At 54.2% G+C, this 26307-nt stretch overlaps 2 protein-coding genes across 2 annotated transcripts in view; one reads left to right on the forward strand and one right to left on the reverse strand.

The window, feature by feature from the left end:
* Positions 1–21: 21 nt before the first annotated feature.
* LONP1 (lon peptidase 1, mitochondrial) lies at positions 22–19109 on the reverse strand. The gene is made up of 18 exons (XM_055430263.2): positions 18667–19109; positions 14787–14875; positions 13490–13609; positions 11294–11525; positions 11037–11098; positions 10721–10850; positions 10247–10330; positions 9254–9474; positions 7598–7736; positions 6912–7090; positions 5671–5758; positions 5161–5283; positions 4965–5081; positions 2834–2974; positions 2310–2475; positions 1490–1716; positions 1249–1413; positions 22–358 (listed from the first exon to the last, which is right to left on the reverse strand). Exons 1-18 carry the CDS (start codon positions 19096–19098, stop codon positions 182–184), a joined length of 2892 nt encoding a protein of 963 aa, XP_055286238.1. The 5' UTR covers positions 19099–19109; the 3' UTR covers positions 22–181.
* A 1190-nt stretch (positions 19110–20299) lies between these two features.
* Positions 20300–26307, forward strand: part of CATSPERD (catsper channel auxiliary subunit delta) — a 37886-nt gene continuing 31878 nt past the window's right edge. The window contains exons 1-4 of the mRNA XM_055430295.2: positions 20300–20403; positions 22658–22712; positions 24575–24651; positions 25450–25522. Coding sequence (XP_055286270.2) covers positions 20330–20403; positions 22658–22712; positions 24575–24651; positions 25450–25522 — 279 coding nt within the window. The 5' untranslated portion in view covers positions 20300–20329. The remainder of the gene's footprint in view (positions 20404–22657; positions 22713–24574; positions 24652–25449; positions 25523–26307) is intronic.

Consider the following 26307-nt stretch of genomic DNA (forward strand, 5'->3'; position numbering starts at 1 on the left):
AGAGAGGCCACAGACAAGCAGTACTGGAAATGGTTTTTAATCATAATTAAATACACTGATTCAGTCATAATTCAGATCGGGCTTCCAGTCTTCCCCCAAGCTTCTGGGGCTCAGCTGCCCAGAGCCCCTCCTGGGGTACAGTTCCGGCCCGGGCCAGGCCCAGCAGTACCAAGGGCTGCTGTCACCGCTCCAGCGCCAGGGCCTCAGCCCTCTCCTCCAGAAAGGCGATGTCAAAGATCTCACGGTAGTGCTCCACAAAGTGCACCTCCAGGCCCTCGGTGATGAAGGCCGCCAGGTCATAGAAGTCCTTCTTGTTCTCAGCTGGCAGGACGATGCAGGTCACCCCAGCGCGCTTGGCCTGGGAGGGAGGGGTTCGCTGGTCAGTGTGGAGGAAGGAGAGGGCTGGGCATAGATGAGGAAACTGGCCCCAGCCTCCACTCTGGCAGCCTGGGGAGGTCTCAGCCCAGATGCTCCCATACCCCAGGTGGGCCTGGGAATACATGCAGTGTGATGTACATGGTTTCTTAGGTCAATCACAGCACCCACCTCTTTACATTTTGAGGTTTGCCGCCTAAAAGTGCACAGTAGCTGAAGGTTCCCACACCTGTTCCTCAGCCTGACTGCTCCTTGGGGGATGGGGGTTCCCATGTGCTTGCTTTAGGGATTACTGGCCCATGGAAGCCCACTCTACAGATGAGAAAAGCAAGGGTCTCCCTCGCGGGAGCCTCTGGGGACCAGTCTCTTTGAGATAGCAGGGTGGAGCATATGAGGGCCAGAACCAGGGTGCCACAGTGAGGTGTGTGGGGGCTCAGAGACAGTGGGGCTCTGTTAGGAATCCCTCAACCCAACAGAGGGGAAACCCAGGACAAAGGGCTGCCTCCACAGTCCAGCCTACAGCACACCTGGGGAGATTCCAGGCTCTGGGCCGTTGTCCACCTGCATTGCCTGAGCCCAGCCCCCTGCCACTGTCCCCTGCAGCCATGTTCTCAGTGCTCAGCCACTGGGCAGACATGGAGACCCCAGTCTCAACCTCAAGAAGGAGCTGAGATGGGCTGGAAAGGCTTTGAGAGCCACTGGGTGGAAAAGGGTGGGTAGTCAGGTTGTCATCTGGCTCCAGGCCAGGCTTTTCCCATCTGTAAACTCAGCCTGCCACCCTGCCTTTTCCCTTGAAGGTGGGGTCAGCCCTGAGTGATGGCTGTGATGGCCATATGTTGCCTGGGTCTCTTGCTGAGCCAGTGCAACACTCACCGCGATGGTCTTCTCCTTGATGCCGCCCACAGGCAGCACTTTGCCTGTGAGGGAGACCTCGCCTGTCATGGCCAGGTTCTGCCGCACTGGCCGGTCCAGAGCCAGGGAAAGCAGGGCCGTGACAATGGTGCAGCCGGCGCTCGGGCCATCCTTGGGGGTGGCACCCTGTGGGGAGACAGGCAGGTGGGCAGGCAGCCTGGCAAACGTGTGACACAGGCCGGGGGATCAGGGTGGGCCTCACCTCAGGCACATGCAAGTGGATGTGTGAGGTCACCAGGAACTTGTTGGAGGGATCATGCTGCATCAGGAAGGCCCTGGCAAAAGTGTAGGCGATGCGGGCGCTCTCCTTCATCACCTCCCCCAGCTGGCCCGTCACCTCCAGGCTCCCATCCTTGTCCCCCTTGTCGCTGTCACTGTCTCTGTCCCTCGGCCGTCTCAGGGACGTCTCAACGAACAGCGTGGAGCCTCCTGGGGACCCGAGGGCAGAGCCATGAACCGGGGCAGCCCCAGACTCCAGGACAGCTGCCCCCACCACCTGCTCAGCACTTCCCAGTGAAGTTCTTTATGCAGCTCATTCCGGCCTAGAACCTCCTCACCCTCTGCTCACACTGTCCCTGCAGCCACCTCCTCGGGGCAGCAGGTGGAGCTGCAGGAATGAAGACCTCTGTGCTGGGCCGAGTACCTGCCTGCAGCACAGCCTGCAGGCTCAGGAGCACAGTTCTCAATACAGCCCAGATCAGCAGACTCCATGCCTGCCTGCAGAAATGCATCTCAGCTGTACAAGCCCCTGAGCTGCTCTCCCACCACCTTGCAGCTCCCAGATCCCAGGGCCAGTGAGCTTGGACAGGGTTCCCCGAACCCTCTACCCAGAGCTGCCTCTCCTGCTGTGTGGGGCTCTCCTTCAGGCAAACCTGCAAACCAGGAACTCAAAGCTCACAGGGCACTGTTGCCGCCTCACAGTCCCCCAATCAGCCCTGCGCACTCCTGCCAGCAGGGAAGGGCATTCAGAGCACCCCACGGTGAGCGCGCCCACCTCCCCTGGGAGTGCAGAGGCCACTCACCCATGGCCGTCCAGGCCAGGCCCATGACCACACCAGGCGGCGTCACGTCATACATGCGCTCCACTGTGAACACTGGCTTCCCCACGAAGTCCTGCAGGTTCTCGGGTGTCACCTCCACAAACTCGGCCTCACCGCTGACAATCTTATAAGCAGACTTCCGTAACACCTGCGTGGGCACGGTGGGCTGGGGATGGCCAGGCCACAGGACCATCCCACCCCCAACCTGACCCCAGCTCACCACTCGCTTTTTTGTACAGTTGTGGTAAAGCACACATGACCGTTTGTAAGCATACAGCGTGGTAGCAAAAGTGCACGAGGGCTCACGTCCAGCCATCCTTCTAGAACCCTCTGACATTAAGTACTTACGCCCCACTCCCCACCCCCAGCCCTGACCCTACCATCTACTTCCTGTCTGCGGCTGTGACTCCTCCGGGCACCCACTGTGGCGCATGTGCCCCGTCTGGCCAGGCCCACTTTAGCCATCGCGGCCCCAGGATCCATCCGCCGCCGGGCAGGCAGCTCACCTTCTCTACCTGCTTCTGCAGGTTGCGGACACCACTCTCCCGGCAGTACTGCTTGATGAGGAGGGTCAGCACGTCGGACGACAGCTTGGCCTTGCTCTCATCCAGGCCACAGAGGGCACGGGCCTGAGGAACCAGGTACCGCTACAGGGAGGAGGAGAGCTGCCATCAGGGCCCCCAGGGCCTCTCTGGGACCCCCCGCCCAGCCTTCCAAGACCCCTGGCTGGGTAGATGAGGTCACCAAGGTAGACCCTGGGCCTGCCCACTGGGGGTCATCCAGCAATGACAGGCTGTCAGGGAGGCTGTTCCAGGAGGCCATGCCTAAGCCAAGACCCAAAGGGTGAGGCGTCAGTGAGGCCAGGATGCCAGGTACAGGCAGCAATCCCAGCGGGTGCCAGGACCCTGAGCAGAGGACTTGGGGCCTGCAGACGCCGGCCTGGCACCTCCACATGCTCCCCAGGCTCCAGCCTCTGCTCCTGCTGCATTCTCTGTCCAGATCTGACTCCTGCCCTCACTCCAGGCGTCATCGTAGGTGCCTCTTCCTCCAGGAAGGCCTCCTTGATCCCCTAGACTTGCTCCTCATACAGAGACTGGTTAATAGCTGCTGCCCAGTACAGGCAGGGATGGGGAGCAGGTCACAGGCTCCAAGGTCACTCCTGCCAGACAGCAGTGGCTGGACAGTCAGTCCTGAGCACTGACCACAGACCCGATGCATCCCATAGCCCTCATCTTCCTCCTCCTTCAGGGCCTTGAAGGAAGCCCTCCACCCACTCCGCCAAGCCTGCCCCTCCTCTGTGCCGTCAAGTCTCCAGGCTGGGGGAGTCCAGCACCCCTGCCACCACCTCAGCCAAGAGCTTTCTCGCCACCCACCCCCCCAGGGGACACAGAGACTGGGAGCCAGCTCCAGTCACAGCTGCAGAAGGCTCAAGGGGACAAGTTCACTCAAGCCCATTCTAGAAAGAGAACACTACGTGAGGAATACAGTCCTCTGGAAAGGAAGCCCAGCTTTTCTGACTGCAGGCTAGCGAAGCTGCTGCACGCCCGGGCATTGAAAGGGAAGGACTCCCCACCCAGGAAAAGCTTCTTGCATACAGGTGCAGGCAGAGGCCCAAACCTTGGGTGAGCCTGGGACCAGGAAAAGGCCAGGCAGGCCATCACAGAACTGGGAACCACGACCTCCCTGTAAAGCCCATAGCTGTGAGTGACTGGGCCTGGACACCAGCCACATGTGTGACATTAAAGGCGGGGGCTTCCTATCAGAGCTGAACTCACGACCCCAAGACAGGGTGGGGCGCTGAGGCCATGGGTAGGGCTGTGCTGTGTTCAGCACTGTGCTTGCAGAGGTGTCTCCTGCTCTTATTCTATGGCCTGTGGTGTTGGGACATGAGAATTCCCACACAAGCGCTTCCAAGACCCGTGGGGCTTCCCAAGTGACAGGGACAAGAAGAGCAGCCCTTCTTATTCAGGAAAAGCCCCTCCCAGAACACTATCAAGGTGATTATTAGCATAGCTGGCTGGGGGCCAGAAGAACCAGTGAGAGACTGGAGGGACCGAGGTTTCTGCCCCCAGGGAGGGGAGGGCGCTGGGGGGCTAATCACATACAACCAAGGATCCAATCAATAACCTGAGAAATGGGCCCTTCCCCACACCTTGCCCCAGTGTCTTTTTTGGCTGTTCCCTGGTTGAATCCTTTATAATAAACTGGTAACGGTGAAGAAACCCATTTCCTGAGTTCTGTAGGCTGTTCCAGCAAATTATCAAACTGAGGAGGGGATGGTGGGAACCCCTGACTGACCCGGGTCAGTCTGTGGTAGGAGAGGCCAGGGACTTGGGGCCTGCATCCAAGCCAGGGGCTGTGCTCTGCCCTGAGCCCTGACCCCGGGTCTCATGACTCACAGGACCCTCAGCGGGAACCGGCAGGCACAGGGACCCCCACCCCTGCCTCAGTGTCAGAGGTGTGACTGGCAGGAATGGTTCACACCAGCCTCATCTGCTTCTCGTCATCCCGCCCCGTCCCATCTGTCCTTCTGGCACGAGAGCCCCTGAGCAGTACCCTGAGCTCGAGCTACGGGCCTGGCCCCGAGGGAGCGCCTGGCTTTTTCCTGAGCCCAGGGCCGGGCTATGGGTGTCTCACCTCAGCAATGGCGAGCTTCTCCTGGGCCACGTAGCCTGACACGTTGATCATCTCCATGCGGTCCCGCAGTGGCTCGGGGATGGTCTCAGTGATGTTGGCCGTGCAGATGAACAGCACCTGCAGGCACGGCCGTGAGGTGCGGGGGGACAGGGCGCCCACCCCTCCCCGCTGGCCCAGCCCCGGGCGGGACATGCACCTTGGACAAGTCCACGGGCACGTCCAGGTAGTGGTCCAGGAAGTTTGCATTCTGTTCAGGGTCCAGCAGCTCAAGCAGCGCAGATGAGGGGTCACCCTGGTAACCCCGGCCGATCTTGTCCACCTGAAGGGGTGGGAGTGGGCGGGGGTATTGGCCCCTGTCCTGCCCCAGCGCCTGCTCACCAGACACCCCAATGGGAGACAGACCCAGGGGTCAGGGTTGGGGAAGGCCGGAGCAGAAGGAAGAGTGGGGAGCCGGCATGACTGTGAGGCTGTGGCAGGGACGGCGCCCTCCAGGGCGGGGGCACCAGTGTCAGGAGACAGCCTGGGAGCAGCAAGGCCACCCCATGGCTCTGCGCCATGGAAACTGCAGGGGCCATGATTTCACCTTGAACACAGACTCCGTCTGCTCAGGGCCACCTGAAGCTGGGGGCCAGGAAGGCCCAGGGCCCATGTCCAGCCTTGGGAAGGTGTGTGCGCCCAGCCAGGCCCGCCCCCCAGCCCCACACACCTCGTCTATCAGGACCAGGGGGTTCTCCGTCTTGGTCTTCTTCAGACACTGGATGATCTTGCCCGGCATGGCGCCCACATACGTCCGCCTGGGGAAGAGGGCAAGGCAGGGTGGTGGGTCCCCAGCACCTGGGCTAGCCACACCAGCACCTGAGGCTCAGCTCCCTGGAGCTCCGGGACGCCCATGTGAGACACATGCCCCCCCCGCCCGAGAGCCGCCCAGAGGAGACGCACACAGCTGGGGCCCCAGCAGAAAATAAGTGCTTCCGTGCTGTGCAGGTGAGCAGAGCACCAGATCACCCCGATGCTGGAGTGTCGCTCCCCCAGCTCAGGCAGGAAGAGCAGGGGACAGGTTCACAGCCAAGTCTCACTCACACTCATCCCTCTAGATAGCAAAACCCAGCCTGCATGGCCTGACTCAGCAGAAGGAGAGAGTGGGGAGCAGCTGGGGCCTGTGGCAGCCATGTCTCCAGTGCCTGGGTCCCCGGGGTCACAGGCCCAGGGCCCAGCCGGCACATGCTTTCAGGAGGACTGCTGCCAGGAAGACCTGCAGGTCCCGGTGTCCAGCACCGGGTTTTAGAAAAACCAGAAAAGTACTTTAGACACAGATTTAACCCTTCTCTGAACTGGATAAAGGTATGCTCCAAGTCAGCTCGGAGCAGACACTCAGGCATCTGCTATGCTCGTGTCTCACCGCGCCAGGCTTTTCAGAGGCCCACCCTCTGCAGAGGCCAACAAGGCGGGAAGCCCTGGAACACAGCACCCTGAACGTCCCACTGAAGGGTGCCATGCACGGACCAGCGGGCTGTAAGAGCCTGCACTCAGGGAACGCCAGCCCCCACTCTGCACCTGACAAGGGAGGAAAGAACCAAGACAGGCCCTGAGTCTTCACCGGGGAGACCTCCCACTCTAGTGCCCAGGCCTGAGGCCACGACACAGCTCCTGAACTTCAGCCAGTGTTGTGGGGAGATGAGCTGGTGGGATGCAAGCTGGAGCCGTGCAGTTGTCTACGGACAGCCAGGTGAGAGGCTCTCCCAGTGACTGAGAAGCTGAAATTTTGAGCGAATGTTTGAGCACCTCGATCGAGCCGGGCCTGAGGTCGATCAACACCTTTCCAGTTACCTACTCCTGTGTGCAGTTTGCTGCTTGTCCCCATCATGATAGTACAGCAGGAACAGACCCAGGAAAAGGAAGGCTGACAGGAGGAGAGGTGAGCTCTGCGGGGGTGGGGGGCGGGCCTACCTGTGCCCCTTGATCTCGGCCACATCTGTCATGCCTCCAACACTGAAGCGGAAGTACTCCCGGTTCAGGGCACGGGCAATGGAGCGGGCGATGCTGGTCTTGCCAACGCCCGGAGGGCCGTAGAAGCAGAGGATCTTGCCCTGGGTGGAGCCCCGGAGCTGGCTGACGGCGATGAACTCCTGTGTGCAGAGGCGACAGAATGAGACAGTGCCGGACTCTCTGAAGGGCAAGGGGCCCCACCTGGCCTGAGGCTCCCCACGGCTAGGCACCTGGGGCTGCGGGTGGGACAGTGCCTGGCCTGGAGGGGCCAAGCTGACCAGACTGCAATTTGCCACCAACAGAACAAGCAGGCGCCAGGGGATGTGGGGACCGACGGGGGGCCCCCAACGCCAGGCCCACCAGCCCTCGCCCAGACGCCGCTGCCCCATTTCCTCCCCTCACAAGCACGATTTCCATCCCCCTGGTGGATCCATGAGCCCCGGGCAGCCCCGGCTCCTCTGAGCCACTTAACACTGGTGCCTCAGGCCCCTGCTGACACCACTCCAACCTTGCCATGGCCATGCCCCTCCCAGACGCCAGACTCACATGGGGCTCCTCTGGGCCTCCCCAGCTACACAGGGGAGCCCTGGATCGCCGGCAGGAGGGCCCCTGCATGTGTGAGGATGGGGCCGGGGCGGGGGCCTCACCAGGATGCGCTTCTTGACGTCCTCCATGCCGTAATGGTCCTCCTCCAGCACCGCCTGGGCCCGTGCCAGGTCGAGGTTCTCGTCGCTGTACTTGCCCCACGGGATGGACGTCAGCCAGTCCAGGTAGTTGCGGGTGACGCTACCATGGGACAGATGAGCGCTGATGAGCGGGCCCTGCGAGCCGCCTGACTCCCCAGCTGCACACCCACGGCGCTGGGACCCAGGCACCCAACACTGGAACTACACAGGGTACACACGGCAGGCCAGCCCTCTGGGGTGCAGGCATGCCTCACCTGCTGCTCCGGGCAGACACCGTGTGCTTTATACCGTGAAGGTCTGTACTAACCCTGCCTCAGCAGGTGATGAAGTACTTCTTAATTAAAGCACATAACATACATTTTTCTTTTTTTGAGACAGAATGCAATTGCATACTTAAACTACACTATGGGGTAAACATAACCTTTACACTCAACAGGGAAACCAGGAAAATTCATGACTCGCTTTCCTGCGGTGAACCAAGCCTGCGATGACCCGAGGTCTGCCTGTATGGGCGCGGCTCCCGGCCCGGAGGCTCAGTGAGTGTGGGGACAGCTCAGAGTCTCACAGCCCAGGAAGGGCCAGCGATGAGGACAGCCTGACCCAGCACAAGTGGAGAAACTGAGGCCTGGAGCTGGGACCCGGGGACAGAGGAACCCCCTCCAAGGGGCCTGAGGAGGAGCAGGCAGGAAGGGCAGAGTCAGAGGAGGAGCCGGACAACAGAAGCAGAGGTGGGAGAGATGGTCCGAAGAAGGGTGGGCTGGGAGCCAAGGAACGTTTCCGAGAAGCTGGAAGAGGCTAAAAACGATTCCCCCCAGGCCTCCAGAAGGAACCCATCCTTCTCATCACACCAGAAATGAGGGTCTCTGCCTGCAGACCAGAAGAGAAGTCTGTGCTGTCTGGCGCACTACGTGTGTGTCCACCTGAGGTGAACGCGGGGAATGTGCTGCTGCCCCGGGGAGGGGAGCTGCGAGTGTCTGGTGTGCAGGCCTGCGGCATCTGGGGAAGCCAGGGAGTCCCAGGGTCCCTGAGCAAGAGACCAGACCCCATCAGCGCCCTGAGCAGACAGGGGCCTCACAAAGCAGCCCAGGACGCCCACCGCTCTGAGATGTCCCGCACAGCTGTCCCGGAGCAGTGCCCAGGCAGAGTCAGAAGCAGCACATGGTACCCTGGCCCCTTAGCAGCCGCCCTGACCTCCAGCCAGCGTGCACAGGAGAACGACGGCCAGGCAAGACCAGGCCCCAGGAAGACACTCGTTTCTCCACTCTCCAAGTCGCCAGAGAAAACCAGGGGACAGAAGGTCAGGGAAGGGGCTGGCCTTGGGGCACTGGCCCTGGGGACTCCTGGTCCTGATGGGTGGCACGGGCTTGCAGCCCAACGTCCCTGGCTTCAAATCTGTCCCCATCTACCAGCCCAGGGGCAGGGGCACTGATTTAACTTCTCCAAGCCGCGATTCCTTCATCTGTGAAACAAGGGCGACAGAGACCCAGCCCCACAGGGACCACACAGGAGGACTGAACACGTGTGGAGACAAGGACGTGCCCGAGCGCCCCCCACCGTCCTGGCCTTCCAGGGTCAAATCCTGGCCCCCCAACGCCAGGCCCCTTGGCACTTGCTTACTTGAACTCAGAGGAATGGTTGTCCAGTAGGCCCAGCTTGCTCAGCTCCTCGTCCACCACATCCATGACATGCTTGGGGACCACGAGCTCCTTAAGCCGCTCACGGAATTTCTCCTCAATGGCATCCTTGTCATCCTTCTCCAGGCCTAGCTCCTTCTTGATGATCTTCAGCTGCTCCTGCAGCAGATACTTGCGGTGTGTCTGCTTGATCTTCTCCTCCACCTATGGGGCCCAGGCCACTGTCAGACCAGAGAGGAAGTCGAGGCCCGGGTGGGCCTGCCACATCCTCGGGACCCAGGAGACAAACCTGGGGCACCTAGCCTCCAATGCCCCTCACCTTCAACCTGGAGTCCCCCACACACGGGTCTTGCGATAAGTGACCCCAAATTCCAGGGGAGGAAAGTATCTGCCCTTCAATCCTGGTTACAACCAGGGAAAGCTGGACCTGATACCAGCATGTCCCCCACGCTCGTCAAAGCGGTGTCACCCTCTCTCTAAAAGCTGACACAGCAGGACACAGGCTCAACACTGGCGCCTGCCCCGGGTCATGCTGCCCTGCACTTCTGCATATTGACAGCTGCCTCGTGGCTTTTCCAATGAAAGATGTAATACAACTTTCTTTCCTAACACAGAATCGAGTGATATGACGGCCTATGTTGGAAATGAATCTAAAATAAGAGTATCTGCATAACTAATTCACTTTGGTGTATAGCAGAAACTAATACATCACTGTAAGTCAATTATACTCCAGAAAAATTTTTTTAAACACTAAATGATAAAAGTGATCTAAGTCTGGAAAAGGTAAACGGACAGTCCGAGCAGCAAATGTAGGCCTCCACCAGCCGAGTATGGGGAAAGTCCCTTCAACCTTTCCCAGGCTGACCCAATTTCCAGGTTTTCCCCCGAGGTCGCTGGACACTCAGGGCACTTCTCACTCTGCGCACAGCTCCTGGCCCCGGTGTGATGTTGCCACGTTTTCGCATCCTCTGCTCACCTCCCGGCCCAGGCGCTGCTGCAGCTTGCTCAGTTCGAACTCCTTCTTCAGAAGGGATAGGGCCTTATACAGCCGCTTTGGAATCTGCCGAGAAAGGGAAGATCGTTGTGTGCGGGCCGAGGGTTGGGGATCAGGGGAAGCAGGGCACAAGAAGTATGAACCCTGGCAGGTGGACAGGCCATGCCTCCCCAAATCCGAGAAGCCTGCCCCCTCGGACCCAGGGCTCCAGCCACAACCCGCGGGCCTCCAGGATGTGGGGACCAGGACGTTGGCAGAGGCACTGCTTCTAATGTGGAGTCTGGGGACAATGCAAACATGCCACCCACTGAATGATGGGCGCCGCCCAGTAGGACACCATATGGCCACTACCAAGCAGGGGTCGGAGGCAGACGAAGAAGGCAGGCTAACGCAAAACCACCCCACAGCAGGGCCCAGGAGCAGCAGTCAGTGGGGGAGGCCCCCGGCTGCACTCACGTTGGTCTCCTCCAGGACTTCCTGCAGCTCGTGGGACTCGGCCCCCGTCAGCGCTGCGCCCATGTCGCTCAGGTAGATGGGGTTGTCTACCACCCTGTGGCCGGCCTGCATCATCTGCAGCACTGACTCCCTGCAAGGGACACGAGCAATGCACCAGGGCACCGACCACCACGGCGGCCACCCCTCCTGACATGCCCTCCCATCTGCCGACAACTGAAGCATGAAGCCATGCCCCCCACCCGGGCTGCATCAGGAGCCCCTCGAGCAGGACACGCCCAGGCCAGCCCCAGCCTCCGGGAGAGTGCAGGAGACCAACCTGTAGAGTGGGTTTAAGGCGATGATGTCCCTGATGGTCTTCACGATCTCCGCAGTCAGCGCCTAGTGAGCAGGGAAGCCCAAGCATGGGTCACCAGACCAAAGCGGGCCGCAGCCCCCAGGCCCCTCCCCTCCAGCCTAGACCCGGTTCCTCCACAGCAGTTGAGGCCCTGGCACACCTCCCACTTGCCAGCCACTGGCTCCTCCCAGGACTCCTGGGGGAACATGGCCCTCTGCCCCTCACACCCTTGCACTCACCTTCACCTCCTCCGTGACCTGGAAGTCCTCATGGGCCACGTTCTCCACCTCTACCATAAGCACCTCGCCGGCGGGGCTGGGCCCAGACCCCACCACCACCTCCAGTGGCCGCTTGGTGGCCCCGTCCTCTTCTGCCTCTTTCTTGCCCCGCTTGGGCTTCTTGCGCAGCTTCTGCTTATTCTCTCCCTCAGGCTCCTCGGGCTCCACCTCCAGCTGTCGGTTGATGTGAACCCTGAAGACGGGAGGAGGGGGTGAAGCCGCCACCGAGGTGGGGTGGGGGAGTCCTGCCTGTACACTACTCCATGGTGTCCGTGACTGAAGGGCCCACTGGGCCCAGACCCCTGCAGCCACCAGGCCTGAGGCTCGCTGCCATCTCAGAACCCAAGAACCTCCACCCTCGGACTCCAGCTGACCCCTCCATTCCAACACCTACTGCCCTCCGGGAAAGAGGAAGCCAGTGGCAGCCCACCTCCAGGGTTCATCCAGGACTCTGTCTGCCCCTCCCCCAGCCTCCAGCACACACCACAGTGGCTCCTGCACACCGTTCAGGTTCAAGGGCGCCTCCACCAAGAGGCCCTCCCTGACCACTCCCCGTGAAGTCCAGCCCCACCTGCACAAACACCCAGCGCCGCCTTCCATCTTTGTTTCCCCCACAAAGCACCTGCCACATCACAATTCAGCTTAGCTCCCAAGGTGGGTCCCTCACCTGCTGCTTCACTCACACCCGAGGGCCTGGCAGACGACAGGCCGGGTTTCACTGCTGTGCTGGCTCCTTTCTACCATGCAGGGTAACTGACAACAGCACCCTCTTAGACAGTTGGCCTGAGAACTACCCGGAGTGCGGACTCAGTGCCCAGCAGACACCACCAGGGTGCACAGAGAAAAGGCGGTGGGGATTCGGTGAGCCCTGGGGTGACCTGGCCTCAGAGGTCAGCAGGACTCATTCTACAAGGCACCCTGCAGGTGAGCAGGGCAGTGAGGAGCTGCCCATGTCTTTATTAATTCTGGTTGCACTTTATTCTGTTTCCCCTGAGCCATGACTCCTCCCAGGAGACAAAGGTGCAGCCTCTTCCCTAAAAGAGACTCTAGCAGATTCTAACACGAAGACAGGCACGGGGATCAGTACAGCCGCCTGGGCAGTCCACAGCTGCACCGCCGGCCCAGACTGCTTCTCGGGCGCTCTGCAGGGTGACAGAAAAAAGGCTCCATGGGACTTCCCTGGTGTCTAGTGGCTAAGACTCTGCACTCCCAATGCAAGGGGCCTGGGTTTGATCCCTGGTCAGGGAACTAGGAAATGGCAACCCACTTCAGTGTTCTTGCCTGGAGAATCCCAGGGACGGGGGAGCCTGGTGGGCTTCCGTCTATGGGGTCACACAGAGTCGGACACGACTGAAGTGACAGCATCAGCAGCAGCAGGGAACTAGATCCCACATGCTACCACCTAGACCCAGCAGAGCCAAATCAATATATTTTTTTTAAGACTGTAAGAAAAAAGGACAGAGGGCTCTCAAGTCAACAAACCCCCACCAGCATCTTCTGTGAGAGGCTTTTCCGAACACTTACAGCCTTAATGGCTAGTGACTCTGAAAGGTCTCCCACGTGCACAGGATCACAGGACACCTTTGACATGAGTCTCATCTTGGGAGACCAATGTTCCCTGGAACACGTGAAAAACTAGTCTGTTTCTTTCAGCTTCAATCCAGCTCATCTTACAGGTTTTTCTTAATTAGCCATAATAATACAGGGGGTTAGACTGGGCTTACAGATGTATGCAGAGCGGAGGCAGGGGTACTCTGGTGAGTGAAGAGCCACAACCTGGGGCTTCCCTGGCGGTCCAGTGGTTAACACTCTGCTTCTTCTGCAGGGGGCCTGGGTTCCATCCCTGGTCGGGGAACTAGATCCCGAATGCCATGCAGCACAGCCAAGAAAAACCCCAACAAACAATCCAAAAAACCCCACAACCTGCCAAGCTGAATGGAGTTGCAGACATGGGCGCCAGGGGATGGCAGGCCAACACCCAGACGTGGGAGACATGGCAACGTGCCATCTTCCGTTTTGTGGTGCTTTGTGGACTAATAAGCATGAGAGATGGCTTCTCCCTGACCACCCAGGGTACTGCTTTAAGAGAAGGGCCCTGAGATTGGGGATGGGGGCCCACCTCCAGCTGTGGCCACTCCTCCCGCCCCGCCCTCGCACCTCCGATGTCCCATGACGATCATGCGCAGCTTGTCCCCCAGGTCCTGCATCTCGTGGATCTGAACGAACGTCCCCGTGTGGTAGATCTCATCCAGGTTCTCTACCACGTCAGACTCATTGCTGAGGGAGAGGGACAGGGGACACATGGGCACAAGTGCTCTGGCTCTCTCAGCAGCAGAGTAAAATCCATCCTGGCCTTGACCTCTTGGCTCCCACTGGCACTCTGGGATGCAGAGTCACTGCACACAGGCAAACAGGGCCATATGGAACATGGCCTTTGGTTCCATACCGCCTCTTTCGGAGCCAACCTAGAACATGCCTTCTGACTCCAAAGTGGAACTAAATCCTACCCAAAAGTGAGGTAGACAAGTTCTGAGCCTCCTCACCTGCCCACCTAGCTCTGCTCTTTTTTTTTTTTTTCAGAAGCAAAAACTATTTTTTATTTTATTTTTTTTCATTTAATCTCTCTTATTTTTTTTATTTTTATTTAATAAATGGTACAAAGCAGAATGCCATAAACATTAACAGTTAAAATTTCACCAAATGAAAAAAATACTATAGAATACACAGTTGCAAAAAGCTACATTAAATTATTTTACAACTGCCTCAAGCTGCAAAAAGAAAAAAACCCAATGCCATACCTAAGTTATCCCTCTCTCAAAACAATGCCATTTATATTATAAACCACGAGCTCCCCATCAAAAAACGGGAACTGCTTTTAGTTAATTCATATATATATATGTATGACTGTATCATTTTGCTATACACCTGAAACAAACACAACACTGTAAATAAAATATAGTACAATATAAAATAAAAATAAGTAACAGATCTTTGGGGCTTTACACTGAGTTAGAGTTCCTATCAGAGGGATAACAGCACCACAGCCGCACTGAATCTTCATGAAGGAGGCACACGAATGACTGGGTTACAAGAGTTACAGAAATGAGAGCTGCTCACTTCCCAGAAACTACAGCTCACAGAAAACCAACAAAGGCACGAGATACAGACCATTCAGAGCTCTGCTCTGAAGTGGCCTTGCTCTGGTCTGACACCGGGGGTCCCTGAGGTTAATTTCCCCCCCACCTGAACTACACACAAGGCTCAGGGCTCGAGGCGGAATCTTCAGCCGCATCTAAAAAGGGATGCTCAGCTCTTGGTCTTGTCCCCCGTAGGTTTTGCCAGGTTTGTTTCAGGTCAAGGGCCAGAGATCTAGGCTACTCTACCAATCGGGCTCTGTAGGGAGCTACACTCTAGGGTGGTCTCAACAAAAGGGTGAGGGGGAAATTACACTTACTTGTCATCTTTCTTTAGAAAGACGCCAGCATACGGCTGGGCAAGGCGGACTTTCCTTCTTAGCAGCTCAACCAGCTTCTTATTTTTAACCTGTATGACAACAACCCCAAAGTGAAACACAGGGTAGGTTTTTCTGGCTGATATTTTGACAGCAACTCTAGCATTTTCAGTGTTACACTCTGGAGATGCACTAATCTGATCCAGGACTAACCCACATGGTCCAAGAACTCCTAAACCAAAAAGAAAAGAGAGGACGGGTGTGAAATGGAGTGGGGCAGTGCTGGCGAGCCGCACTCCTTAGTTTTTTTTCCCTCTTGCTAAAAGGAAAACGTAAAGGAGATGAACAGCCAGAGCCAAGAAATTGATTTCACATCCCCTTCCCAGAGGTGGTTCTGGGGGGAAATGCCTTGGCTTGAAAGTCTAAACCCTATGCTCGTCAGGATGACAGGAAATGTGCCGAACTCAACTGTAACACACTCCACAGGCTCACTTTCACAGTTATCCCAATCCCATCTATATCCCATATATTGATCATCCGACCCCGCCCCCCTCAATCACAGTGCATTCTCATGTCATTTTATTGGCAAGTAGAGGGCTCATGTTTCCCAGGAAACAGCTGCTGGGGAGGAACACAGATGTCCTTGGGCTCAAACGATTCCCTTCAAGCCCCAGTTCATTCCCAGGCCAGATCTGAACTCAACTTAATAGCCCACAAACTTTGGCACAAATCAGAAACACCTGGAGGCTTTTTTTTTTAAGAACAGACAGCTGGGCCCCCGCCTCTTAAGTATCTGATCTGCTGGGGGCTGGAATGGGCCTTGGAGTCTGCATTTCAAGCGAGCTCCCAGGGGATGCTGCTGTTTCAGGGACCAGACATTAAGAACCAGTGCTAGCTCACTCCATGACCACATGATATGGGGATTCCTGACACTCTAAAGGCATTCTTTCCAGGATAAAGGCCCATGACATCCATCAGGAGGGTACTTGACCCAACCAAACTTAAAGAGTCACTGGCCTACATTCAGAGGCCACTGATAAGGAGACGCTACTGGGGCAAGTTAGCCACAGACAGGGTCAACTTCAACATCAAGGGTAATCCCAACTTTGCTAACAAGTTCAGATTTACTTATTAAGTACTCTGGAAGCTCCCAATTTCTCCTCAGTTAACAGCTGACAGCTGCATCTTTATTTTGACCACACTGCACAGGATTATCGGAGAAGGCACTGGCAACCCACTCCAGTACTCTTGCCTGGGAAATCCCATGGACAGAGGAGCCTGGAAAGCTACAGTCCATGGGGTCTCAAAGAGTCGGAAACGACTGAGCGACTTCACTTTCACGCACTGGAGAAGGAAATGGCAACCCATTCCAGTGTTCTTGCCTGGAGAATCCCAGGGACGGGAGCCTGGTGGGCTGCTATCTGTGGGGTCGCACAGAGTCAGACACGACTGACATGACTTAGCAGCAGCAGCAGAACAGGATTATAGTTTCCTGACCAGGGATCAAACCTGTGCCCCCTGCATTGGAAGCACCTAGTCTTAACCACTGGACCACCAGGGAAGTCCCCTGACCCTTGCATCTTAACACCTGTCCCCTCCCTTTGGCAGGACTCCTCTTCCTTATTTGCAAGGTAACAACAATAGAACTGGAGGAGAAAATGGTAACCTACTCTCAGTATTCCTGCCTGGAGAATCCCGTAGACAGAGAAGCCCGGCGGGGTACAATCCATGGGGCAGCAGAGGGCGTGACACGACAGAGTGGCTGAGCACAGCAATAGAAACACTCCAGGTGAGCTCAACAAACCAGCCTCACACCATTTGCATCAACGCCTGTAACCCTCCTGGCTAGCCTTAGGTGGGCAGACAGTCTCTTGAAAGAATCTTATCCCTGCTTGGGCACTGGGGACAGGGGGCAGGTGCCACTTTGCAAAGCTGAGGGGACCATACCTGCCAAACAGTCCTAGCCCCAGAGGCCTGGAGGGTAGAGGACAGCTGGCAGTGGGAGATAAGGATGAAAAAAAGACCCACAAGGGTCATCTTTGAGGTGTCAGAAGCACCCCATGGAGGAAACAGCAGCCACTTCTTATGAAGGCATATGAAGCACCAGGCGTGGTTCTAAGTCCCCTACACGTGACCTCATTTACCTCCCACCACAGCTCTAAGAAATGAGGGATTGCCCATTTCACAGATGAGGCAATGGAGGCCCAGACAACAGCTTGCCCAAGGCTATCAAGCTGGGGGCAGAAGGACCAGGATATGAACCCCCAAGGTCTGGCCGTAGGGCCTGCCAGTAGTCACTATTCAACATCAGAGAACGCCCTTGGAAGGGCAGCTCAGATGCACGCAATCAGCAGTTCCGGGGTGGGGATTTCTTTCTGTCCCCAGCTTGCTGACTGAATGCTGTCCCTCTGCTTTCCAAGGGATCCCTGAGATTTACGAAACAAAGATGGGAGTGTGAGGGGAGGAGGGTGAATGCTGACTCATTGTATGACCTTGCTTAGACAGTTAACAGATAACCTCCTCCACAGACTCGTTTCCACATCATTAAAGAAAAGATGGGGGCGGGTGGGGAAGAAAGCAGGAATTCAGGTTCTACCTACTCTAAAAACTCAAGGTCTGGACTTCCCAGATGGTCCAGTGGTTAAATATCCACCTGCCAATGCAGAAGACACAGGTTCAATCCCTGGTCCGGGAAGATCCCACATGCTGTGGGGCAACTAAGCCTGAGAGCAACACACTCTAGAGACCGTGCTGTGCAACAAGAGAAGCCACTGCGGTGAGAAGCCCTCAAAAGGCAACAAAGGGTAGCCCCTACTTGCCGCAACTAGAGAAAACCTGAGCGCAGCAACGAAGACCAAGCACAGCCAAAAAATAAATTAAAATAAAAAGCTCAAGTTCCTTGCACTCTTGCTTTCTATTACATCACCCCGGTCCACTTGCCCCACCCCATGGCTCTTACTGTCTCTTCCACCAGAATGTAAGTTCCTGAGGCAGAGGGCTGTGTCTAACTTGTTCTGCTGAATCCTCAGCCTGCTACATGGTAACAAGTCAAGAACACTCTGCTTGCCTGCATTGCTCAGGCATGTCCAATTCTTTGCGACCCTATGGACTATAGCCCAACAGGCTCCTCTGTTCATGGGATTCTCCAGGCAAGAATACTGAAGTGGATCCTCCAAGGGGATCTTCCCCACCCAGAAATCCAACTCAGATCTCCTGCAGTGTAGGCGAATTCTTTACCACTTCGAGGCACCCTGGAAGCCCAAAGAACACTCTACATTCATTATTCTGAATGAATAAATCCCTGACAACATCCTCTTGCCACCTTCCTCCTAAAATTACAATCTCTCGCTCAATCATTCTCTGTACTACTTAAGGCCTCCACTACTCTTATTTATGCCTCTCCAATCCCCGCTGGAACCTAAGCTCCAAAAGCAGGAATGTGTGTCCGTTTTGCTCACTGCTGTATCCCTTAGACTTACAACCGCACCGGGCCGATGACCTCAATGAACATATAATGAAGGTATGAGGAAGGCGGATAGCCCTGGGGGACAGTGTCACAAAACAGCTACCGAGACCCGCTGAAAAGTAACTGAGCGGCAAGACTGTTCTGATCCTCCCCGGCACCAAATTTCTATGACTGGGAGTCTATTGGACAATCCTAACTCGCTGGATTCAACTCTCCTGAAGGGATCTGAAAGGGGAAGGAATCTAGTTCAAGTTCATGGAACCAGTGCTGAGAAGACTAGTACTCGAACTCCAGGCCTTGGAGAAGCTTCGCTCCTGGAAAAAGTTGCTGGGGTATGAAGGTGGTAAATGATCCCTCGGTCCAACCCGCGGCTTGCAGACGTGGGGAAGCGGAGGCCTAGGGCGGGGCGCTCATTACCTCAACAATCTTGATAAAGCGCGGGAACACTGGGTTGCGAGTAACGGCGATGAGCGGCAGGTGCGGGAATACGTCCGGGATCATCATCGGCGTCAGCGCCGTTATGACAGGGCCTTCCCCGCCGCCCGCGCTGCCTCCCACGCCCGAGGCCCCGTCCTCCGCGCCGCCCTGGGAGGCATCCTCGCCTCCCGAGAAGGCGCCGCCGCCGCTGCGGTTGTTCGCCTCCCAAAGTCCCCGCCAATGGCCCGCGGCCGCGGGACTTTGGCCCCACAGCGCCCATGGAGGCGAGGCGTCGCAGGCCCTCCGGCCTCTAGGCAACCAAGCTCTGGCCGCAGTCGGGACGCGCTCCCCGGCGGCGGCCAGTAGCGGCCGCCGAAGGGCCCAACACCTTGCAGCTCCCCACAGCCGCACACAGCCTGTGCCCCCCGCCATGGCCCGGCCATCCTGGCGGCGCGTAAGACTTGCGTCATTTCCGTGGGCCCAGCTGGGGCGCACGTGACGGCCGGCGCGTGTCTAGGTGCCCGCGGGAGGGGTGGCCGGAAACGGACGGGGGCGGGACATGAAAGAGTGGAGGCGGGGCCTACACGGAGCGGAGCTAGAAACTTTCAAGCTACCTTGTCATATCCACCTTTCCCGGTCTCCTGCTGCTGCTGCTAAGTCGCCTCAGTCGTGTCCGACTCTGTGCGACCCCATAGACGGCAGCCCACCAGGCTCCGCCGTCCCTGGGATTCTCCAGGCAAGAACACTGGAGTGGGCTGCCATTTCTTTCTCCAATGCATGAAAGTGAAACGTGAAAGTGAAGTCGCTCAGTCGTGTCCGACTCTTAGCGACCCCATGGACTGCAGCCTATCAGGCTCCTCTGTCCATTGGTTTTTCCAGGCAAGAGTACTGGAGTGGGTTGCCATTGCCAGCGTGTTTGAACTGTGGTGTTGGAGAAGACTTTTGAGAGTCCCTTAAACTGCAAAGGAGATCAAACCAGTCAGTTCTAAAGGAACTCAGTCCTGAATATTCATCGGAAGGACTGATGCTGAAGCGCCAATACTTTGGGCACCTGATGCGAAGAACTGACTCACTGAAAAAGACCCTGATGCTGGGAAAGATTGAAGGCAGGAGGAGAAGGGGACGACAGAAGATGAGATGGTTGGATGGCATCACTGACTCGATGGACATGAGTTTGAGTGAACTCTGGGAGTTGGTGATGGACAGGGAAGCCTGGCGTGCTGCAGTCCATGGGGACTCGCAAAGAGTCGGACACGACTGAGCGACTGAACTGACCTAAGCCAGCGTGTTCAAGGCTCCTTCGAATCGCGAGGAGGCCTGTGGACACGTATAATGGCCCCTAGAAAAAGAAAACCGTTGCTGCAAAAGCAGCTTTGGGAACGTGTGGGCAGCCCAGTCCAAACAGGTTTAGGAACTTGGGTGATATGCGCATGCTCAGACTCTGGACGCGCCACGATTGGTGGATTCGGGTTTCCTGGGAGACGCTAAGTGCTTGCAGAAATGGTAGACTGCCTATGGGCGGCCGTGTGCGCATGCCCAAGCGCTAGGGGTCTTGTTAAGGTCGGCTTCGGGCTTCCTGGGGAGCAAAGTGCGCATGCCCAGACTGTGAAACAACTCACCGCGTCAGTTGAGCCTGCGTATTGGCGGCAACGACGGGAGCGAGATGCTGGTGTTAATGCTGGTGGTGGCGACCACCTTTCGGCTCTGCCCACTGGTCAAAACTCAGCCGCTGTGCCGGTGGGGCTACCCTTCCGGGCCTGGGGTACTGCCAGGGGTTGGGGAGGGGGCAGACTCATATCTGGGCGCAAACTAAGAAAGGTGCTCCGCTCCCCAACCTCATTGAGGATTCCCACTTTACTTGATACCCACTCTTCTCTTCCACCTCATGCCTTCCAGCCCATCACCAAGTCCTCCCATTGCCACTTAAAGACTTTAGCCAGATTCCGATGTCTTAAAGCCACCTCCGCCACCACTACCCTGGGCTGTGCCTGGCAGCCAAAGAAGTTGTTTGTAAACGAATCTGACATCGTAATTCCCCTTCCCTTTGGCACTCAGCATAAAAACCAAGTTCCTTGCGCAGCCTTCGTTTCCTTGCATGGTCTGGCCCAGGGTTCCTCAACATCGCTGCTGACATCTAAGGCCAGATCACTCTCCAGGCTGGGACCGTCCTGTACACTGTAGGATGTTGAGCAGCGTCCCTGGCCTCCATCCACTCAATGCCAATAGTACCTCGTTCCCCAGACTTGACAATCAAATGTATCTAGGCATCACCAAGGGTCCCCTGGGGATGTGACAACCACTGATGTCGACCCTGCCTACCCCTGAATCACTGCTCCCAGCCACCGGTCTCTTGAGGAACAGGGGAGACTTGGCGCCTGCTTCTCCCTCTGCCTGGGACGCTTTGCTTCCAGATTTTCTCTGTGACTTCTTCATTCAGATACCGACTTAAATACTACACTGCTTTATTTAAAGACCTCCCTCTCCCCTATAGACTTCCCAGGTGGCGCAGGTGGTAAAGCATCTGCCTACAATGCGGGAGACCAGGTTCGATCCCTGGGTCGGGAAGATCCCCTGCAGAAGGAAATGGCAACCCACTCCAAGTACTCTTGCCTGGAAAATCCCATGGACGGAGGAGCATGGTAGACTACAGTCCATGGGGTCGCAAAAAGTCAAACATGACTGAGCGACTTCACTTCACTTCACTTCTCCCCTATAGCTGCTGCTTCCTGTAAGTCACTAACTTCTGTTACACTCATTTTTTCTTGTTTGTTGCTGTCACTAAGATATTGACTACATGTAGTAGTGACTGTTTCTCTTGTTCACTCCTTGCCCAAAATGTTTTCCAATTTCAGTAAATGTTAGATTAGTAAATATCATACATGAGGTGCCGCAGGCACTGGACAGATGCTAAAGCCCAGTTTCAACCCTCAGGGAACTCCTGCCAGTAATAAGCTGTACATTCAGAAGGCCCTGTTTGCCGATGAAGCAGAGAATGTGTATTTCTGGTACATGCTCCTATTTGATCATTGCAACAAATTTCATAGCAGAGTGATTCCTTAACCTTACTTTATATAAGTGAAAACATATGCAGTAAAATTAAAGACACACTTGCTTTCAATAGGGCAGTGGGAAGTAGGACTTTCAGGTAAGACCTGCTAGCTGGATGTGTCTCAAAGTCTGCAAAGATTGATACCATCCAATCCTCCCATTTCCACACACTGGTTCTCAAAGTGAGGTCCTGAGACAGTAGCATCAGTGTTACCTGGGGATTTGTTAGAACTGCAGATCCTTGAATCTGTTGAGACTCAGCAGTGGAGCCCAGCAATCTACAGTTTATCAGGACCTTCATGTGCTTCTAACTCACATGCAAGACTGAGAACCTGCTCTAGATGGCAGAGTCTTTTTTTTTTTAATTTATTTAACTTTTGGCTCTGTTGGATCTTCGTTGCTGCACGTGGGTTTTCTCTAGTTACTGAGAGTAGGGGCAACTCTTCATTGATGTGCACAGACTCCAGAGCATGGGTTCAGTAGCTGTGGTGCATGGGCTTAGTTGCTCCCTGGCATGTGGAATCTTCCCAACCCAGTGATCAAACCCACATCCTCTCCATTGGCAGGCAGACTTCTAACCACTGGACCACCAGGGAAGTCCCAAGAACCTGCTGTAAACTGGACCAACATTCTCCCAGCCACCAACAACCTCCCATCCCCCTAGCCAAAAACCACCCCCTCAAAATCCAGGAGTAGGCCTAACCTGGAGTCAGTCTGCAACTGAGCCTTGATGAGCTCTGAGGAATTATGTCTCCATTCTTGCCTATACATAAGTCTCTTTCCAGGCAAGGAAGGCTCACTGTTTCATCAGATTCTCCAGGGGCTCCCATAATCCTACAAGCTTCAAGAACGGGTCCTGCACCATTAACCCAGAGGAAACCTGGTAGGAGTCACGCTGAATACTGAATAAGTACTGACAGGTATTTTCTTGTCTCACCTCTAGTATTCGTACGCTGAGGACAGGAAAGGTGTTTCCCGTCAAAGAGAAAATACAAGGGGTATGTGTCTGGCAACCCACTCCAGTATTCTTCCCTGGAGAATTCCATGGACAGAGGAGCTTGGCAGGCTACATTCCATGGGTTGCAAACAGTCAGACACGACTAAGCAACTAACACCTTATGTGGCTCCATGGGCTACCCACGTGGCTAAGTGGGTAAAGAATCCACCTGCAATGCAGGAGACTCGGGTTCGATCCCTGGGTGGGGAAGCTCCCCTGGAGGAGGGCATGGAAACCCACTCCTGTATTCTTGCCTGGAGAATCCCCATGGACAGAGGAGCCTGGTGGGCCGCAGTCCATGTAGTTGCAAAGAGTCTAGACATGACTGAAGCAACTGACCATGCACACACATGGCTCCATAGTTAACATTCATTCTTCACTTTTCTTGCTGGATCAGAACGAGTATTTCCTAGTATTTCTTGGGTGTCAATGTTGTGGGCGGCATAGAATATTACTTTATCTAATCCTTACTATTGCCTTTTGAAGTAGGCAGTAACCTCTCCCATGTCACTGAAAAGCTATTAATAATTGAGATGAAGTAGACAGGACAGAGGATTGAGCGACTTTCACTTTCTTTCACTTTCAGACAGAGCGAGGGCTTCCTAAGTGGCGCTAGTGGTAAAGAACCTGCCAGCAAATGCAGGAGATAGAAGAGATATTGTTCAATCTCTCAGTCAGAAAGATCCCCTGGAGGAGGGCATGGCAACCCACTCCAGTATTCTTGCCTGGAGAATCCCATGGACAGAGGAGCTACGGTCCATAACGTGGCAAAGAGTTGGACATGGCTGAAATAACTTAGCACAACAGTATAAGACAACAAAGCCAGAAGCTGGAGTTGGGTTTAAAACTCAGATCATCTGAGTTTTTATTCAGTGTTCTATCTGATTGGAGGGATAGTTGTATTGTTGTTGTTGGTTTTTTTTTTTATCTATTTGACTGCACTAGGTCTTACTTGCAGCATGTGGAATCTTTTTCAGTTGAGGCATGAGGGACCGAGTTCCCTTACCAGGGACTGAATCCCAGCCCCTCTGCATTGGGAGCACAGTCTTAGCCAAGACCACCTGACAGGAGATTTTAAATGCAGACTAGCATAGTAGGCAAATTACTTTGTTTACATGACGTAAACAGCAGGAAACTTCCTTTCACCCACATGTACCTAAAATGCATGAAGAAAAAAATAAAATGCATAAAGAAAAAAATATTTTGTCAGCTCAAATGTGTTTCCCATTGACATCGTGTTATCTCAGAAGCGATGTCAGCACTTGCTAAATAACCAAGTGATTACTTATTAGCAGATTTCTAACTTTTTTAGTCCTCTAGCTTCTCAAATAATGAGTAATCTGTAAACAAATAGCATACACGAGGCAAAGTGATATGGCTTATTGTCCTGTGAAAATTTTTAAAGTTTTAATTTTTTTTAAAGACTTCACTGTTGTTGTTGTGGACCATTTTTAAAGTCTTTATTGAATTTGTTGTAATATTGCTTCTATTGTATGTTCTGGTTTTTGGGGAGCTTAGTTCCCCAACCTGGGATTGAACCTGCAACCCCTGCTTGGGAAGGCAGAGTCTTAACCACTGGACCTCTTTGGAAGTCCCTAAACTTTTTGTTTTTGACATAATTATAGATTACAGCAAGATACAAAACAGTGCTGAGACATCCCAGGTCCCTTTCACCCAGCTTCTCCCATTGGTGACCTCTAACAAAATCAGATGATAATATCAAATCAGGAAAATGACATAGATGCAGTCCACCTGCACAACTCAGATTCTCCCTTTGCAAGTTCCATGTTGCCCACTAGGGAACTGTTTCATCAGGTGTTTATTAGGATTGATAGGATTAAAAGTTTGTGATTCTCTTTCTAGGACCACCTGTATTTTTCATCTGGGAAAACGCACTTGATTAAGCATCCTTGTGAGAAAAACCTAGCCCTGTATCTAGGGTAAGATATCGTTCCCTTCTTTTTATCAAACCATTATATTCACCCTTGTTCTTTGATTACACAAACGTTAGGAAAAAAGCTTAGTCCTCTGTTGCTAGATGCTAGCCTATAGGGAGTCCACAGTTGGGGTCCAACTGGAGAGAAAGAGGTGAAAAGGTAACTAAAATAATTGCAGTACAGCTTGTCACAGAGGCTTGATATAAGGCCGTTATGAAGAGTGCCATTCACAGTAGAAACAGAAACTTTAAAACACATAGGAACTAACTCAGTAACTCCTCTCTGTTTAAAACCATAAAATTCTTCCAGAGGTGGGCAAGAGAAAGAGATCTGGATAAGGAAACAATATACCATGTTCATGGATGACCTTTGGCCTCTTAAAAGTTACCTGCATAAGGGAACATACTGTTTCTTTTTTTTTCTGTCACATTCCTGATATGAAAGCCTTTACTTTAGTGGGATGAGTGTGAAATAAAAGACAAACCTGAAGTTCACCCTCAGCAAAACAAGCTGGGACTTAATGTACATTTTATATAATTTTATTTTTGATGCAGTCACACTTTTCAACTAATGTTATTTCAAGAAGTCAAATAGCCATGCTATAGAGGTTTACTCATGCAAAAATAAATAGATGAGCAACGGCTAAATAGACAATGATGTAATGATAGGTGGACAGATAAATAAATCTCTGGCTCCTTGTTAAGAAAGGAATTTTATTTGAATGGAACATTTCTGACATTGTCTTTTTTTCTTTGCTTGGGTGAATTTTTCCTAATTGAAACCTTTTATTGTTTATTTCAGAAGACACATTTTTCTCACAAAGGACAACTTTGAGAGTAGTCTCATTCCGTTTTCCATCCCTACGTCAATGCAGGTAGTTACGCTGTTGAACAATCTGAGAGATGCCTGAAATAGTAACACGTAGGGTTAGATATAGGGGCATCCCTGGTGATGCAATGGTAAAGAATCTGCCTGCTAATGCAGGAGACACAGGTTCGATCCCTGGGTGGTAAAGATCCCCTGAAGGAGAAAATGGCACCTCACGCCAGTATTCTTACCTGGGAAATCCCATGGACAAGAGGAGCCTGGCGGGTTTCAGTCCAAGGGGTTGCAAAGAGTCCAACACAACTGAAGTGACTGAGCAGGCACACAGGGTTAGATACAGTTGGGAAACACCATGTGCATACTACTCTGTTTTTGTTAGTTTGGGGACTTGAAGGCATTGAGAGTAATTTCTAATCTGGAAGGAGTGTTGATTCTATTCTGCCCTTACTACCAAAACAGATACTTCTTTATCCCTTGAAAAAGAATCAGATGTCTTCAAAGAGCTCTTTATAATTGGTTTTGTGATACATGACATGCACTAATTTTAGGACCTCCCCAAATTACTGTCAACCAAAACAGAAAACCCTGTACCCTTTAAGTAACTATCTTGATAAATCTGATGGTTGGCACTTATACTCCAGAAGGTTCTACCATCTGTTAAAATATTAATACCAGTTTTTCTGATAGCTAAGTGAAAGTCACTCAGTCGTGTCCGACTCTTTGTGACCCCCTGGACTATACAGTCCATGGAATTCTCCAGGCCAGAATACTGGAGTGGGTAGCTGTTCCCTTCTCCAGGGGATCTTCCCAACCCAGGGATTGAACCCAAGTCTC

The sequence above is a fragment of the Moschus berezovskii genome, chromosome 8 (genome assembly GCF_049115385.1).
Source record: "Moschus berezovskii isolate FMDL1 chromosome 8, NW_MosBer_1.0, whole genome shotgun sequence".
Lineage (NCBI taxonomy): Eukaryota > Metazoa > Chordata > Mammalia > Artiodactyla > Moschidae > Moschus > Moschus berezovskii.